We start from the raw sequence: 15,831 nt of genomic DNA, 5'->3' as shown, positions 1-15,831 counted from the left end.
AAAGTTAATACTGTACCGTCCCGGCTGCCGTAGGGAGAGACGTCCATCGGCGGCTGATGGCGGGCACGGATCTGTTCACGAAGGCCTCACCAGTCTCTCTTAGCCGAGGTGGCACCCGGGCCCCACACAGTCTCGGGAACCTAGTGGGAGAAACAACTATTTAGCCGCCTTCATAAAAAAAAATATGTGACAATACACATTTTTAAAACGTTTCGAGGAAACTCAAGACAGGTTCGAGGAAACTCAGACAAACAAACCCTCTGGTGCGGAGAGTGTTGCAGGCTCGACATTGGAAACCGAGGCTACGACACACACTGCTGAACCAGAGAAAGCAGAACTGCGAGTTCACCGCTCGCACACCAGAGAGGAATACAGTGTTACACACACGATTACACCACAGGAAGCAGTGCGGGAACGAGAGAGAAGCGCACTCGTACACACGTGACCTTACCCAAAGTCCCAGAGGTAACAAGCCAAACCGATTGAAAGCCCTGCAGCAGAGGCGGTAGTATGCGAAGGGAAACTAGGGTAATGGGAATGACAGTGGGGGGACAAGGGTCGGGGAGTACTATTCGGAAACCGGAAGGGTCAGAGAGCAGCGTGCATATGAACCTTTAGCCCTAAATCCACAGCCAGATAAAGCATAGAGTAGTCGCTCGGCTCATACGCCACCTGGTGGCACATTAGAGCCAATACACAAGAACCCTCTCTCACCAGCGTCTAGTAACCCCGCCACGCAGCGGGTGGGTTACAGTTTCCTGGAAGAATTGAGAGATGCATGACAAGACCCCCTACCCACAATTAAGCAGGGATTACCCACCCACCAACCGCACACTGTGGTGGAGGCCAGATCACCAAGCCCATCAACCTGTGCAACTGGCTCAGAGGGATACATCTATTGCCGTTCCCACACTACTTTGCTTTACTAGTCCAGAGCAGGCCCAACAGTATCCCTCCACAGAGCCCGTAGACAAGCTCTGCAGTCTGCACCAAAACACGAAGAGAGCAAGTAATTAGCGAAGCACGACTTTACCAGAGCTGCCTTACATTACAACACATTGCCATGGAATCCTTGCCAGGGTCCGAGAAATCGTTCAAACTTTTCTCCTCTCCTGGCAAACATCTCTAACTGGTATTCATGACCAGTCGATCCCTTTGTTCTAAGGAAACCATTTTCTCTTTCCAGCTGTGGTAAATGCTTTGGCACCCGGCTTGTCAATGCATTCTTGGCTTCGGGCCGCGTCCTCCATCAAAAGGAAAACCAGCCAAAGCAATGTAGCAACTCGTTCCTCCACGTTTTATACACATTTGTTGCACGTGTAACTTCTTAAATTGGTTTGTATTTCTTTATTCTTTAGAATGTTGGGGATGGAAAGTTGATGGTGGAATGTGAACGATAGGATGTGGGCAGTTAGAGTTCAGCTTGGTGGGAGCGAAGCTTCTTTTCTTAAATTTGGAATAAACCTGCTTTCTCCTTACTACACAATTTCCCGACGAGCACTACCACCACATCCACCATTACCACCACCGCCACGTCCACCACTGCCACGTCCACCATCACCACGTCCACCATCACCACGTCCACTACCACTACGTCCACCACCACTACGTCCACCACCACCACGTCCACCACCACCACGTCCACCACCACCACGTCCACCACCACCACGTCCACCACCTTCATGTCCACCACCTTCATGTCCACCACCACCACCATGTCCACGTCCACCACCACCACGTCCACCACCACCACGTCCACCACCACCACGTCCACCACCACCACGTCCACCACCACCACGTCCACCACCACCACGTCCACCACCACCACGTCCACCACCACCACGTCCACCACCACCACGTCCACCACCACCACCACCACCACGTCCACCACCACCACGTCCACCACCAACACGTCCACCACCAACACGTCCACCACCAACACGTCCACCACCAACACGTCCACCACCAACACGTCCACCACCAACACGTCCACCACCAACACGTCCACCACCAACACGTCCACCACCAACACGTCCTCCACATCCACCACCACTTCTTCACTCCCCCCAATGTTTTTTGTTCTGAATAAAGTAGCCATCTTGGATTTGGAGCTTTGGTGACAATTTTCAAGGATTGTATGTCTCCTGAATAAAGCAGCTATCTTGTATTGGGAGCTTTGGTGATCATTTTCAAGCATTACACTGGTGCGGTGTTGACAATTTTTAACGATTACACTGATAATTATTTCCAGAGTCAGCAAACATTGTATCTTATTTATGGTATTTCGGATTGGATTTGAGAAGTAAAAGGATTGACAGCCATTTTTGATTGGAATTATTTTGGTGACGTTAAGGTAAGTTCTCTGTAATCACTTAGTAGCTGCTTATTTATGCTACTATCACAAGCACTGCAGTTCCACCTCCTTTTTTACATTCGGTTAGGGAACCACAAATGGAACAGGAGCTGTGGTATTCCTTGTTTCTGGCATATGTGGAGGTACCTGAGAGAGAAGATTGTTTTACTCAAAGGAAGTTATTGTTTGAAGCATTGTTCAGTTGGAATAGGTTTGAACAAATTAAAAATAATTACCTATTTTGGATGGTGCAGGAGATACGAATATTTTTGAACACGCTATTAAAAGAATGAGCAGTCGCTTTGGAAGGAAAATTAACATAACAATGGAATGATAAAAAAAATTCCATGCTCAAAAGGAAGAAGAGTCAATTGAATTTAACGGACATTAGCAGGGTCCTGTGAATTTGAAGCTACTACTTAGGAACAAGTCTTGAGGGACAAAATAATGATGAAGAGGAAGGCTAAGAAAATTCAGGAGAAACTATGAGCAGGAACAACCTTCATTAAGTTCGGTCATAAATATAGCTAAGAGCATTGAACAATCTGAAAAGTTTATCAATGAAATTTGGAGCCAAAACACTAAGTTGCTGGATACGATTTCAGTTGTCAGTATTGTGAAAAAGCCAATTTATTCTAAGAACAAGAAAGATTCTGAACATAAAAGCAATGAGAGGAAAAACAAGGTATCAGTTGTTTTAGGTGTAGAAGTTCATACCAGGTAGGAAATTTCAAAGGGTGTCCTGCATGGGATAAAGTGTGCCTCAAAGGCAGGAATAAGGGCGTTTTGAATGATGCTTCCCCACTTGTGTATGAGATTACATCTGAGAAAGAGGATTATGTATCAGGAATACATACATCCTTTCTAAGATTGTTTCAAGATAGGTTGGGAAATATGTGGATTTCAAGCATAAGATTATCCTGAATGAGGGCATGGTTCTTGTGAGGCACATGGTAAGGAATGTGCCCTTTGCGCATCTTGACAAACTGAAAGATGTTGAATGATTTATGTGAGAGAAAATGTATTGAACCTATAGTCTTCTCCATGGGTGTCTTCTGTGGTTTTGTTTCTAAAAGTGTCTGGTGTCCTTCATGTATGTGTAGACCTACGCAGTCTTAAGAGTGAGATAAACATCCTCTTCCTAATCTCCATAAATGTAGTTTCCACGCTGGCTGCAGCAACTGTTCTTCCACTGTGAATTTAGCAAGTGCAGTACACCAGGTGGAACTACATGAGGAGTCAAAATATTTAACAGCATTTGTAACTCCTGAAGTGATGGTTCAGTACTTGAGAATGCATTCTGGCTTGGCAAGTGCAGCTTCTGTGTTCCAACGCCTGATGAAAAACATGCTGAAAAGTGGTGTAGGGGCTTCTGTTTTTCAAGACAATATATTAGTATTTGGGGAAAGCCATGAGGAGCATGATAGACATGTGCACAATGTATTGGAAAGATTGCAGAACACAGGTTTAACAGTGACATTTTCTAAACACAATTTCAGACAGGATATGGTATGGTTGAGTACTTGGGTCATGAGATTTATAAAGAAGGTATTAAACCTAAACACAACCATGTAAAAGGGATTTTAGATGCGGATACTCCTACATCTAAGGATGGATTATTACCTTCTTTTTTTTTAGTTCAGAGAATTTTCTGGAATGTGTGTGCAGGATTATGCAACCAAAGTACACTCTCTTAGACAGTTATTAAATAAAAATGCAATGTATGAATGGTGGTGTTGTAAACAAAAGGCTTTTGGAATTTTGAAGAAAGATTTTGTTGAAGCACCTTTCTTGAAATCATATGTTGTGGGTAAGGAGTGTATTTCAGCAGTGGGTGCGAACAGTTTCGGCTTGGGTGCTGTGTTATTGCAGAGAGACAAACATGAATGAGAGATTCTGAGTGTAGCAATGCAACTAAGAAATTATTGGCTGGCACCTGGGCTGCTTAACATTTTTGTGGGGGACAAAATTTGTGCTAAGAACAGACCATATGCCTTTGGTCAATATGTTGTCTGCTAGCGGTTGGAGGGTGTTAATGGCACGCTTAAGCAGATTGGCGGCCAAGTTACAAGAGTACCAATGTGTAGTGGAGTATGGTCCAGGATTGTGTGAATGTGCATGCAGATTTTATGTCTTGTTTCCTTCGATGGGTAAGGGAAAGTTTGAAGAAGACGTGAAGTGTGATGTGGCATACACTGTAGATGATGTTAATGTGTGGAGTACAGATGATGGTATGAGAAGGTCAGATCTGAGGAAAAGTGGGGTGATTCTATGCTTAACGATTATGTGTTGCTTCGTGTCCAGGATTATTTGATTAAAGGTTGAACGGAAGAAAGTTGAGGGGTGAGTTGGCATCTTTTTTTAAGATAAGAGAGGATTTGATGGTTTTCAACGGAATGGTCATTAGAAGAGAAAAGATTGTTCCACCACAATAGGCAAAAAATATATGTTATTAAATGGGGGCCACATGGGGGTTTGTCCACTACTAAAAGGAGAATCCATGAGTTTTATCGGTGGTATGGTTGACAAATGGGTGGGAGAATGCAAACAGTGTGCATGTGATGATAAGGCAGCTAAGGCTTGTGTGGTGGATAGGAGTCCCATTGAGTATGCTAAAGGACCTTGGAGAAGGCTAGGAATTGATGTTATAGGTCAGTTTGGGATTTTGCCAAATAAGGAGGCGTATATTATTGTGATAACTGACAATTTTACGAAATGGCTGCAACTGAAAATGGCGATGGATAACTGCCAGACATGTTATAGTTTCTGGATGATGTTTTTTGTTAAGAAGGGATACCAGAGGAGTTAGTGTCGGACAATGGACCCCAATTTGAGAGCAAATAATTGGACATATTTTGACAAGGTGTGGTATTTCACATAAAGTGTGTCAAATTATCACCCTCAAGCCAGTGGTCAAGTGGAACGGGTCAATAGGGTTATTAAGGAATCTCTTCAACTGGCTATGAAAAGTGGATTGCCTTGGATGAAAGCTTTCCAGGCTACTTTGGTGACATACAGGACGTCACCTAATTTGGTTACTGGCTTATCTTTGTATGAGAGGAAAGAAACTTGGTTTAAAGTTGATGCCTTGGTGGTTGAGAGGGAAGAATGTTGAAAACATTTTTTTCAAGATCAGGAAGCGAGTGGAGATTTATCAGAAGAAAATGAGAGCTCTAAGTCAACATTTGTAGACTCTAGATTGAAAATTGGTGATTTTGTGGGAGTGAAAATAGCTGCTAAGTCAAATACAAGGTTTGGTAAAAGGTCTTGATCCCGTAAGTGTAGTGGAAGTGTTCAGTAAAGCAGTGAGAGTGGCAGGTGGCACAATATGGAACCTCAGGATAATTTCTTTGTTTAGAAGGGAGTTGAAGACTAGCCAGAAGTCATATGGTGGTAGTGTAGATGGTTCATATTTTTATGCGAGTAAAGAATAAGATGATAATTCTATGGTGAATTTTGAAAATATGGATGGATCTCAAGTGTCTAGTGATGTCGTTCATGGGACTGGTAGGCATGTGAAGGGAATATTAACATTCAGTTGCTAGAAAGTTGTTGGTAGCCAGTAAAAATAGCAATGATGTTCATAGGAGTGGGAGAGCAAAGAGTTACAGTGAAATTAAGGGATTTTGTACATTATTCATTGTGATTATTTTTCACTTCGGGGACAGGTGCAAAACGTTATGGCCTTGAATTTTCATAGTTGTAAATTACTTATATTAGCTTCTTATACAGAATGTTATATTCATTGCTCAAAGCATTCATTTTATTGTAATAGTACTTTTAGGCTTTTTGTTTGTATTTGTGGGGAAAGGTGTGCTGTGTCAGTTACATCTTTAATGGGCTTGGATTTCTTCACTGTGTAGAATGTTGGGGTGGAATGTTGGTGGTAGAATGTGAATGGTTGGATGTGGGCATTTAGAGTTCAGTTTGGTGGATATTAAGCTGCTCTGCTTAAACTTAAAATAAACTGCTTTCTTTTACGTGTAAACATTTCTTCAGTACAATATTCCTTGATTGGGCCATTCTATTTCTAATCTAATTGGTCCATTCTACTTCTAATGGACTGTATAAAAGAGGCAGATTAAAGAGGAAAAGCCCTGGAAGGGTTTCCTGCCCTTCAGCTGTTCATTGGTCTCACCAGCTTGATACACATCTCACTTCCTTCCTACAACATACAGGACCATCTCTTTCATCTACTTCGTTTGTTCAAGTCTATTGTCATCTGATACCAAACTAATAGTCTGACTGATCGCTATCTATATCATTCAAGAAGCCTGAAATCTGGTAATAGAACAATTTTCTCTTAGTTATGTTCAGATTGCTCTAAACGAAATCCTTCTAAAATAGAGCTTTACACGTCTGGTCCCAAACGAATTCTTTGAAAATCCTTACTCAGCCATGTTTCCTCGGCAACAGGTCTAGCTCGCCATCTCGGCCAAAAACTTAGGTGCTTCATTTAATCAAGAGCGTTATGCGAACCACATAATTTTGCATTCCCTAAAGAGGGATATTTATATCTCTGAACATTCAGAAATTATTTCCTAATTTACCCTAGGTGTGGGGAGTCTTGTTTTCAAGCTTGAAGTAAACAAAGTATATTTGGACTACATTGACTTTGTAGAGTGACAACTTCTGCGTCTCATCTGCTCTTTGATCTATCTTCTCCCAAACACATCTGGCACATCATTGACTGCCAGTGTCTAAATTTACTTAAAAACCAATTTAGCACTACCTAATTAGGAACTGAACATAAAATGCACCTTTGTCAAAACCTTAGTACAATCTCCACTCCATTATTGTGAGATCATCCAATATATTACTACTATATACCCACAAAACTAGAAAATGCCAATTCATAGCCCGGATTCTTCCATGCACTGGTCCCTCACTTGTGAAATTGTTCCTTTACCCTATTTGGTAACAGTGGATAAGTGCTCCTTCCAAAACACACCAAGATCAGGTTATTTCCTTTCATGTTTTAGACTCGCTACTGAGCCCTACGCACACTGATCGCACTATGATAATTTATGATAAACACATGCTTGGTAAAATCATATACCATTATATACCTATGTTAATGTTTTGGCAATTTTTATAGCGCGCAAATACCCGGGGGTGTCTCGGCGCTTAGCTATAGCTTACCTATAGTGAATGAAGCCCAGCCACTCTATGTACAAAAAGTGCTTCTCTCTAGGCGGATTCTGCAGAGATGAAGCAATAATCCTGCGACACATGACAAAGGCACAACATAACTGAAGTGATATGTATAGAGTGAAGTGATGAAATTTGATTGAAAATGTGCATAAATAGCGAGGCTGGCGCTAGCACGCAGCGGGAGCGCCGCCGGCGTGCCAAAGTCAAACCTTTCTGCGCCCGTCCTCACCTGGCCACGCACAGCGCCAGGAACCCTGCAAGTACTTCGCCAGTTAAAATCTCCATCATCAAATACTCAAAAACAGTCTTGCTAGATCTAAACACGGGGTCAATGGTTCAAATTGTATGTGCCTTGATCTTAACTTTAAGCCTACGCCCAGGGAATGTCGGCGGGGCATGAAATGCTGGATTTTAACTGCATCCTGCCGATTGCTAGATCATTGGTCAAGCACAGCATGGAATGTGCTAGGCTACTTGAGGACAGGGAAATAAAACTGTCTTTTATTACGGAAACCTGGACTGACGAAGCATCAGGGTCAGACCTGGTGAAAGTCACTCCTACCAGGTTTTCATGCCAGACCCTGAATAGGCCTCATAGGAAATGGGGTGGACTGGCAGTCATCTACCCTAGCTCAATGGAGACGGTCTTTCGGTCTGCCTCAAACTCAGCCTGTGAAGCCCTATCCTTTAATCTCACCCTATCACACCACCACACCTTTAAAGGTATCTTACTTTATAGACCACCAGGAGCCAGGAATACCTTTAATACATCCATTAGTAATCTGCTGGAAGATAGCATCTGCAAAGACGCTTACACTATCCTCGGGGATTTTAACTCTCATCTGGAGGTTCCCTCGGAACCGGACACAGTGTTCTTCATGGACATGATGAAGAGTGTGGACCTCCAGCAGCATGTAACTAGCCCAACTCATGTGGCGGGACATACCCTGGATGGGATCTTCTCGAACCACTTGGGTCTCGGATTTACTGAGGTACTGCCTCTTGTTTGGACAGACCACGCTGTTGTTCTATTTGAGATCTCTCTAAGGGACCAGCGCGTCAGTGGGGCGCGCTTCAAGAGGTAGGTAGTGGTCAGAGCTTGGAAAAAAGTGGATGGTAATGTTTTTCAGACTATCCTTAAATCTACCTCAGGCCAAAGGTTTGGGAGGAGGGGCGGAGGAAGGGACTATTGCATATACAGAATGGTTGGAGAGAGCTTGCAGCAAAATAGCTCCAGTAAAAACCTTCTTTCCCAGAAGAGCACTCCCCTCTGACCCATGGTTCACGGAAGAACTAAGATCTAAAAAACTCAAATGACTCGAACGGAGATGGAGGAAAGAATATATGGAAACAGAGAAGATTGCCTATAAAAATAGCCTTGCGAATTATAAACAACTCCTGATCAAAGCCAAACAAAGGTTCTTCGACAACCAAATTGACTGGGCAAAAAACTCTGCAAAATAACTTTCTAGGACTGTTTCGAGTTTGGCTTCACCACACTCAGCTAAGGTTCAGTTGAGTTAGGAACTCTGTGAGGACTTAGCTAAATTCTTCCTGAACAAAGTAGAGACCATCTTTTCGGCGTTTAACAAGCCAGACGCAGTGGGGTGAGACACAGCTAAAGAGAAACAGAATCCTTTGACGGTGTTCCCCTATACTTTTGATAAGTTTGAGGCACTATTATTGGACAAAATTTGCAGACTGCTCATGGCAGTTAGTTCGGGGTCACCTTATGACACATGCCCGGCTGAAGTGCCCAAACTAGCCATGGAACCAGTAACCCTTACACTTCTGCCGACCTTTGACGCAATGATGGAAACAGGATACTTTCCCAAACTATGGAAGGTGGCTTTGATTCTGAGCCTCCTGAAAAAGCCCAGTCTGGATTCCGAGGACCCAAATAGCTTCCGTCCGATCTCGAGGCTCCCTTTACCGGACAAAATGATAGAGAAAGCTATGAACATACAACTTAGTGCTTTTCTTCGTGAATCCCAAACCTTGGATCCCACCCAGTATGGTTTTAGAAAGGGACATTTTACGGAGTCAGCCCTCATCAAGGCCACGGATGAGATCAGGAGGGCAGTGGATCAAGGTGGGAAGGCCGCCTTGATCCTACTGGATCTCTCGGCGGCCTTTGATACGGTCCATCATGATCTCTTGACGGACTGGTTAGGGGCATGTGGAGTTATGTTATGTTATGTTATTAGGCATTTGTATAGCGCATTATCACCAAAGAGGTCTCTAAGCGATGTCCGAGAGGGCCCAATAAAGAGAGGCAGGAGGTGAGGAGTGCTTTATAGAGGGCTCCAAGCTTCCAGGAAGAGAACCGTTTTTAATCTCCTCCTGAAAGGGATCAGGTTGGTCTCTTTGCGCAGGATTTCCGGGAGTCTATTCCATAGTGGTGGCATCGAAGTTGAAAAGGCTCTCCCCCCCAGCGTTGAACGCTTGAACCATGGACATAACAGGAGACAAGCTTCTGAATATCGCAGCCTCCTGCTGGGAGCGTAAAGGATCAATTTATCCTTGATGAAGTTCGGGGCCGAGCCATAGATGGCTTTGTGAGTGATACAGAGACTTTTAAACTTCACTCTCTGGGATATTGGTAGGCAGTGTAGGTCCTGCAACAATGAAGTGACATGCGTCCTCCTGGGTTTTTTGAAGATCAGCCTGGCTGCGTCGTATATAACGCCTTGAAGCCTGGCCAGGGATTTTTTTGGTAGTCCGACGTAGAGGGAGTTACCATAATCTAGGCGGGCCAGGATCAGAGCTGAAACCGCCGTCCGGATAGTAGAGAAGGATAGCAGCGATGACAGTTTCCGGAGTTGTCGCAGCAGTTCTACACAAGTTCCTACCACTGCTGCGATTTGTTGGGACATTGATAGCATAACATCAATTTTTATCCCTAGGCTTTTTACTACAGAAGCAGGTTTTGGAGGCTGTCCCAGTTCATTAGGCCAGAACAGCTCATTCCAGGGGTTTGCTACTGTAGTGACTGTAGGAAGGTGGATACCTGACTATGGTTGCCCCCAACTGTTTGCCTGGTGTTTTGCTGGTTTTCCGACTTAGTTGGCCTGGGACCCTGCCAATCAGGACCCCAGGCCTACTGCTCTCTCTCTAAAATGGATTCCATGTACCTTAGGTACATTTCCAATTGGTAGAGTGAACAAATTCCCTTGGGCGAGTAACTGACTGCGTTTGCCCAAATATTGGTCTTGGACACAAAGCTTCACTAAGCAAAAGCATAAACAAAAACAATTTTATATATAAAATATGCAAATATTATTCAAACACACAATAGAAACATATTAAAAACATTATTCTTTCATAAAAAAGACCCTTTGCATTGATTTATAAAAACTCATTCACAGTTCATATGCATAAACAAATACTTGTACTGTAATTCAACAAATTAAAAAAAAACCTTTACTATATGTAAAAAGAAAAACAAGAGGGGAGAGACACACAAAGACATCCACAATTTGTCATTCGGAAATGCACATCATAACCCTTGTTTAAACTCAATCCAAGACTTGACTTTTTTTCTTTTTGCTCTTGGGGTGAGTTGGGTGGTTGGATTGTGCCACAGTGAGCGTCGACGCGTTTCGATGGCTTTTGTTTATTCGTATGCCATCTTTTTCAAGACTAATAGATTTTTAGTCTCTCCTATAAAAGGCACTGGATGGTTGCCTATATGGATAGATCCTGTAGGTAAATACATTGGAGTCAGTATATGGCATCAGACCACGAATGATCATAATTGACATCCTGTTTAGCAAGCAAATCAAGCACTTCATATATATTTCAACTAACAGTTTTAGACGCTAAGGATTTTATTGGAGGTGAGTCCTATAGGTCAATATATTCGAGTCAGTATAAGGCATCAAACCACGTATCATTCTGATCGACAACATGTTTTTTAGCAAAAAAATCAAGCACTAATTATGAACACAACTAACGGTTTTGGACATTTAGGATTGTGTTGGAGGGGACTCATGCTTTTCTCCTTCGCAATTACCAAAAGATGACATACATTGGTTTACAGATATGCTTTTATTGCTTCGTCATAGGTCCTACCAATGTGTGGGCAACTGTTAGAAAAAATCACCTCCCAAGATGATCACATTAATTAAACAGTTATTATTGTTTAATCTGTTGGAGCAACCACCTCCCGGGGTAACCCAGTGATTTGTAGCATTTTATGGTCTACACTGTGGATTTATGTACCCAGGGGTATAGAAAACTTGCCCTAAGTAATATTTGAAATTACCTTATTCCATATTCAATTTGTGGTCAAAAGGTTGATTTCTATTTTCCGATTCTCGCATAATTACACCGCAGGCAGAGTGCTTGGAATCGTGTGAAATGGTGCTCTGGCATGAGCTGAGCCTGTTTGCAGCTTGCGGAACCAAGTCCTAATAGCTGTTCCATGATAACGCATACCATATACTCTTAAGTGCATTATAATCCTCGCGGTTAAATGCTATCTCTGGTATCGCTTTATCAAAACATGTCGAGTAAGGTGTCATACGAATTGGAATACTAACCCCTCGCCAATTCTGGCAACGGGGTTAGCATTCCACCCTTCTAGAGGGACACGACATGTATGTAACTGTGAACCCCGGTTAAAGTTAACTCAAGCCTCAGCATCACAAAATGGATGCTGCCACCACAGACACGAGTCTGACTCCCTGCAGCTGGGAGTCCTTCCAGCGAGGGGAGCTTGGACAAAGGGTTTCCTGTCAGGGGCGGTGCTAGCACCATCCCAGACAGGGTTTAGTGTATCCTGGGTAGGCAGGGCTTTTCAGGAAGGTGACTGCAAGTGGCACCCCGGTGCTCACTACGCATCTGCCGGCTAGAACCAGTTCCAGGGGCACACCAGCCCCTGGCCTGGGGAAAGTCCGGCATGGGAGAGGGGTGTAACCACCCCCCTTCCTGGTCCCACCCCTAGGGCAGGACCTAGTCGCGTACCCACCCCTTTCTTTAGGATAAAGGCAGGAGCGGGGACCCTTCCAAATTAGATCATCTTTGAATCAAGAAACTACTTTCTACGAAAGGAACTCTCGACTTCTTCTTAAGATTTCTCCCTTGTGGCTAAGGAGTAGTCACCCTGCACCCGCAGGCACCATCAAGAACTCTGCGGTTTGCTGCACGTCCTTCCTCCGGAAACCCACTGCGCAGCTCAACGAGACCCGGCTTCCCTGGCACCTCTGACCTCTACCTACCTCTACAGCTAAGCTGAGAACCGTAGGTGCGACGAGACCTCGAGGGACTGGCCATCATCAGAACTGCACGACTTCTATCCAGCACGACCGCCGAGGGATCCTCTGGTGAGTGCTTTGGGGTCCGAGAAGCCCCGACCCTGAGCAGCTCCATCTCCGAAGTCCAGCCCCCCAGCATCCACGAGATCTGCGTGGGGCCCTTCTGCTTTTTTGGCTGCTCACCGCGTTGTCTGGCTACTAGCCCGCTGGCTTGTGGCCTTCCCGACGACGACCGACGACATCACCACTGCTGGTCTGGTTGCTCCAGACTGGCCCTCGCTCCCTTCCAAAAGAGGAGCACCCGGACCCTCCTGGTCCACTCCAGACGCCATTTTAGGTCCACCGCGTGGGCTTGAATTTGCCAAGACTTGTTGCCCCAATCCTGGGTCCAGCGACGTCGACAGCATCAACCATCGTGGGACAGCTCGCACCTCTATCCTGGTCGCCGACAACGCCTCCTGGTCCGTGAGACTGCAGAGCCCAGCGTCACCCACTCACCTAGTCGAGGTGACTACCATCCGGTGCCATCCTGGTGCCCACACAATCACTGGCTAGTGATTAAAGAACTTGGTCCCCTCTGCTTTCAGGTGTCATCCATCTTCGATCCAGACTTGGATCCATCGAACAATCTTCACTGGCCGCCTGCCAGCAACTTCTTTTTTCAGGCTCCTGGTTCGTCAACGAGGATTCCCGACGTCTTTTCAGACCTATGCAGCTGCAGCCCCTGGGCTAGGTAACTTCGGCATTTCGGTGCCCCAGCATAGCCTCACTATCCAAGGGTCCAGATCCACTGTCGTTTTCGACCTACCTTATCGGGTTCACCCGAGAACACTAACTTTGCTTTTACTAGCTCCCATAGACTTTGTCCCGCATCCCGCGAGAGAGTGCACACTCTGCACCCGAGTCCCCTAGGCCTCCTACTAGTAATCTGAAGGTTCAGTAACATAGTCCTAGCGATTCCAAAGCCTATTAGTACAGTACTTACCTGCTAGTAATTTTGCATTCCACTTTTAGAGTATATGGTTTTTCGTGCCCCTCGGGCATTTGTGTAAATTGTGCAACTTAAAGTATTTTCGTAAGAGTTTTGTTGTGTGCTTAGTACCCTGTCCTCAAAGAGTACAGGGCTGTTGTGATCTAAATAAATACACTGTTTATTTTCATAACACTTGTGTGGTGTCCTTTCACTTGGTGTTCAAGGGGTATATGTGATGGTATAACAGCTGGCTTAACACGCCCTCTAGAGTTTAGCCCGAAGACTGCTTGTATCCACGCTACTAGGATAGCTGGTCTATAAGGTTGACTTACAACCAATCACCATAAGGGTTGTTTGGACTGATAAATAGTGATCACTAGAATAGTGAACACTGAATATCAGGCCAACTTCCCACATTGGTGAGCAGCGGTTGGGATTTGAGCTTGCTGTTGTTTTACCACACGTATCCTAAGAATATCTTTGTGAAAGATCACATAAGTTAAGGTACATATAACTTAGCTTAGAATACTCGGAGTTCTACTGAACCAGCTGTTGTAGTTCAACAAGGCTTAGCACACCTTGACTACAACTCTTAGCAAGGGATCAGTAGGCAAACAAATAGTGTAGGTAGGTGCATCACTTACACCACACTAGAAGCATGTCTAACCTCGGAGAGTCTTCATAGACCCCTCTTGTGGTTGTGGACCCTCCACAGGTCCCTTCCAGATATGCTGCTCTTAGCTTCCAGGAGATGAGACAAGTGTGTACCTCCAGGAAACTAAAACAGGGTTCTAACCCTACCATTCCTTTTCTGATTGGTCTCTTAGAGACTTATGATGCCAGGAGGTCTGACAACACAGATCCTTCTCATCCAGATGGGAATATGCCCCCCTTAGAGGGAACCCTTGGTGACCCTGACCGCCACCTCCAGGCAGCAGATGATGCTGAGGAGGAGGAAGATGAGTTATCAGGGGAGGAGGCAGACAAGGGACAGGTAGAAGTCAGGAGACTCACCAGGTCCAACTTAAGTAGGCATGAGACTGGATTTGGGGGACCCCCAGGGCCACTCTCAGGCAGACTTAACATTGGGAGTGGACGAATTAGGTCTCTATCTAGAGGCTCTAACAGATCCATTCAAACCAATGGCTCTCATACCTCTTCTCATAGAGGGATGTTATCCCCTAAGAGAAGGGAGCATGAAGCTAAGATGAGGGAAGCCAATCTGAGGATTGAAAGGGAAGAACTTGCCCTGGCCAAAGAGAGGCTTGCCTTTGCTAGAGAGCAGAAATTGTGTGGGCTAGAGCCCACTGGTGGCAGCATTCTCCCAAGAGAAAAAGACAGGAGTTTAGACACTAGACACCGGAGTAAGATAGTGCCCCCCTTTAAACAAGGGGATGATATCCACAAATGGATGACTGCTTTGGAGAGGGCCTGCACTGTACAGTGTGTCCCCCAGAGTCAGTGGGCAGCTATCTTGTGGCTCTCCTTTGAAGGCAAAGGTAGAGATAAGCTCCTCACTACTAGAGTTGAAGATGCTAACAATTACCAAGTCCTGAAGAATACACTGGTTGATGGGTTTGGTTTAACCACTGAACAGTACAGGTTGATGTTCAGAGACACCCAGAAAACTCAGTCTCAGGATTGGACTGACTTTGTTGATTGTGCCACTAAGGCTTTTGAAGGCTGGCTACTGGGAAGTAAGGTTACTGATTTCAAAGGATTGTACAATCTAATTATGAGAGAGCAAATCTTAAGTAATTGTCAGAACCAGTTATTACACCAGCACCTGGTAGACTCTGATCTGACCTCTCCACAAGAATTGGGTAAGAGGGCAGACAAATGGGTCAGAACCAGGGTCGGGCTAAGAACCAGGGTGGTGACCAAAAGAAGGAATCAACCAAGCCTCAAGAGAAGGGTGGGAATAAATCTTCAGATCAAACCACAGGGCCCCAAAATTCCTCTGAAAAGGGTGGGTCCCAAAATTCTCCCAAAACCCAAAAGAAACCTTATTGTCATACCTGCAAACAGGTAGGCCACTATAAAAGTGACAGCAGTTGTCCCAAGGCCAACAACAATAAGGAGAACATCCCCCC

The 15,831-nt window shown here is 44.8% G+C and overlaps 1 protein-coding gene across 9 annotated transcripts in view; it reads right to left on the bottom strand.

Moving 5' to 3' along the window:
* Positions 1–15,831, bottom strand: part of LOC147717616 (uncharacterized) — a 392,319-nt gene that overhangs the window by 314,793 nt on the left and 61,695 nt on the right. For 7 of the 9 annotated variants that reach the window (XM_086924400.1, XM_086924404.1, XM_086924399.1 and 4 more), the window contains exon 2: positions 17–140. In XM_086924400.1, the coding sequence (XP_086780526.1) occupies positions 17–47 (31 nt within the window). In that variant the 5' untranslated portion in view covers positions 48–140. Of the gene's footprint in view, positions 1–16; positions 141–257; positions 400–451; positions 570–15,831 lie in introns of those variants that run through there. The other 2 variants (XM_086924401.1, XM_086924398.1) reach the window with 2 other exon arrangements.

The sequence above is a fragment of the Lissotriton vulgaris genome, chromosome 5, assembly GCF_964263255.1.
Source record: "Lissotriton vulgaris chromosome 5, aLisVul1.2, whole genome shotgun sequence".
Taxonomy (NCBI): domain Eukaryota; kingdom Metazoa; phylum Chordata; class Amphibia; order Caudata; family Salamandridae; genus Lissotriton; species Lissotriton vulgaris.
This window is presented reverse-complemented; position numbering and strand designations above follow the sequence as displayed.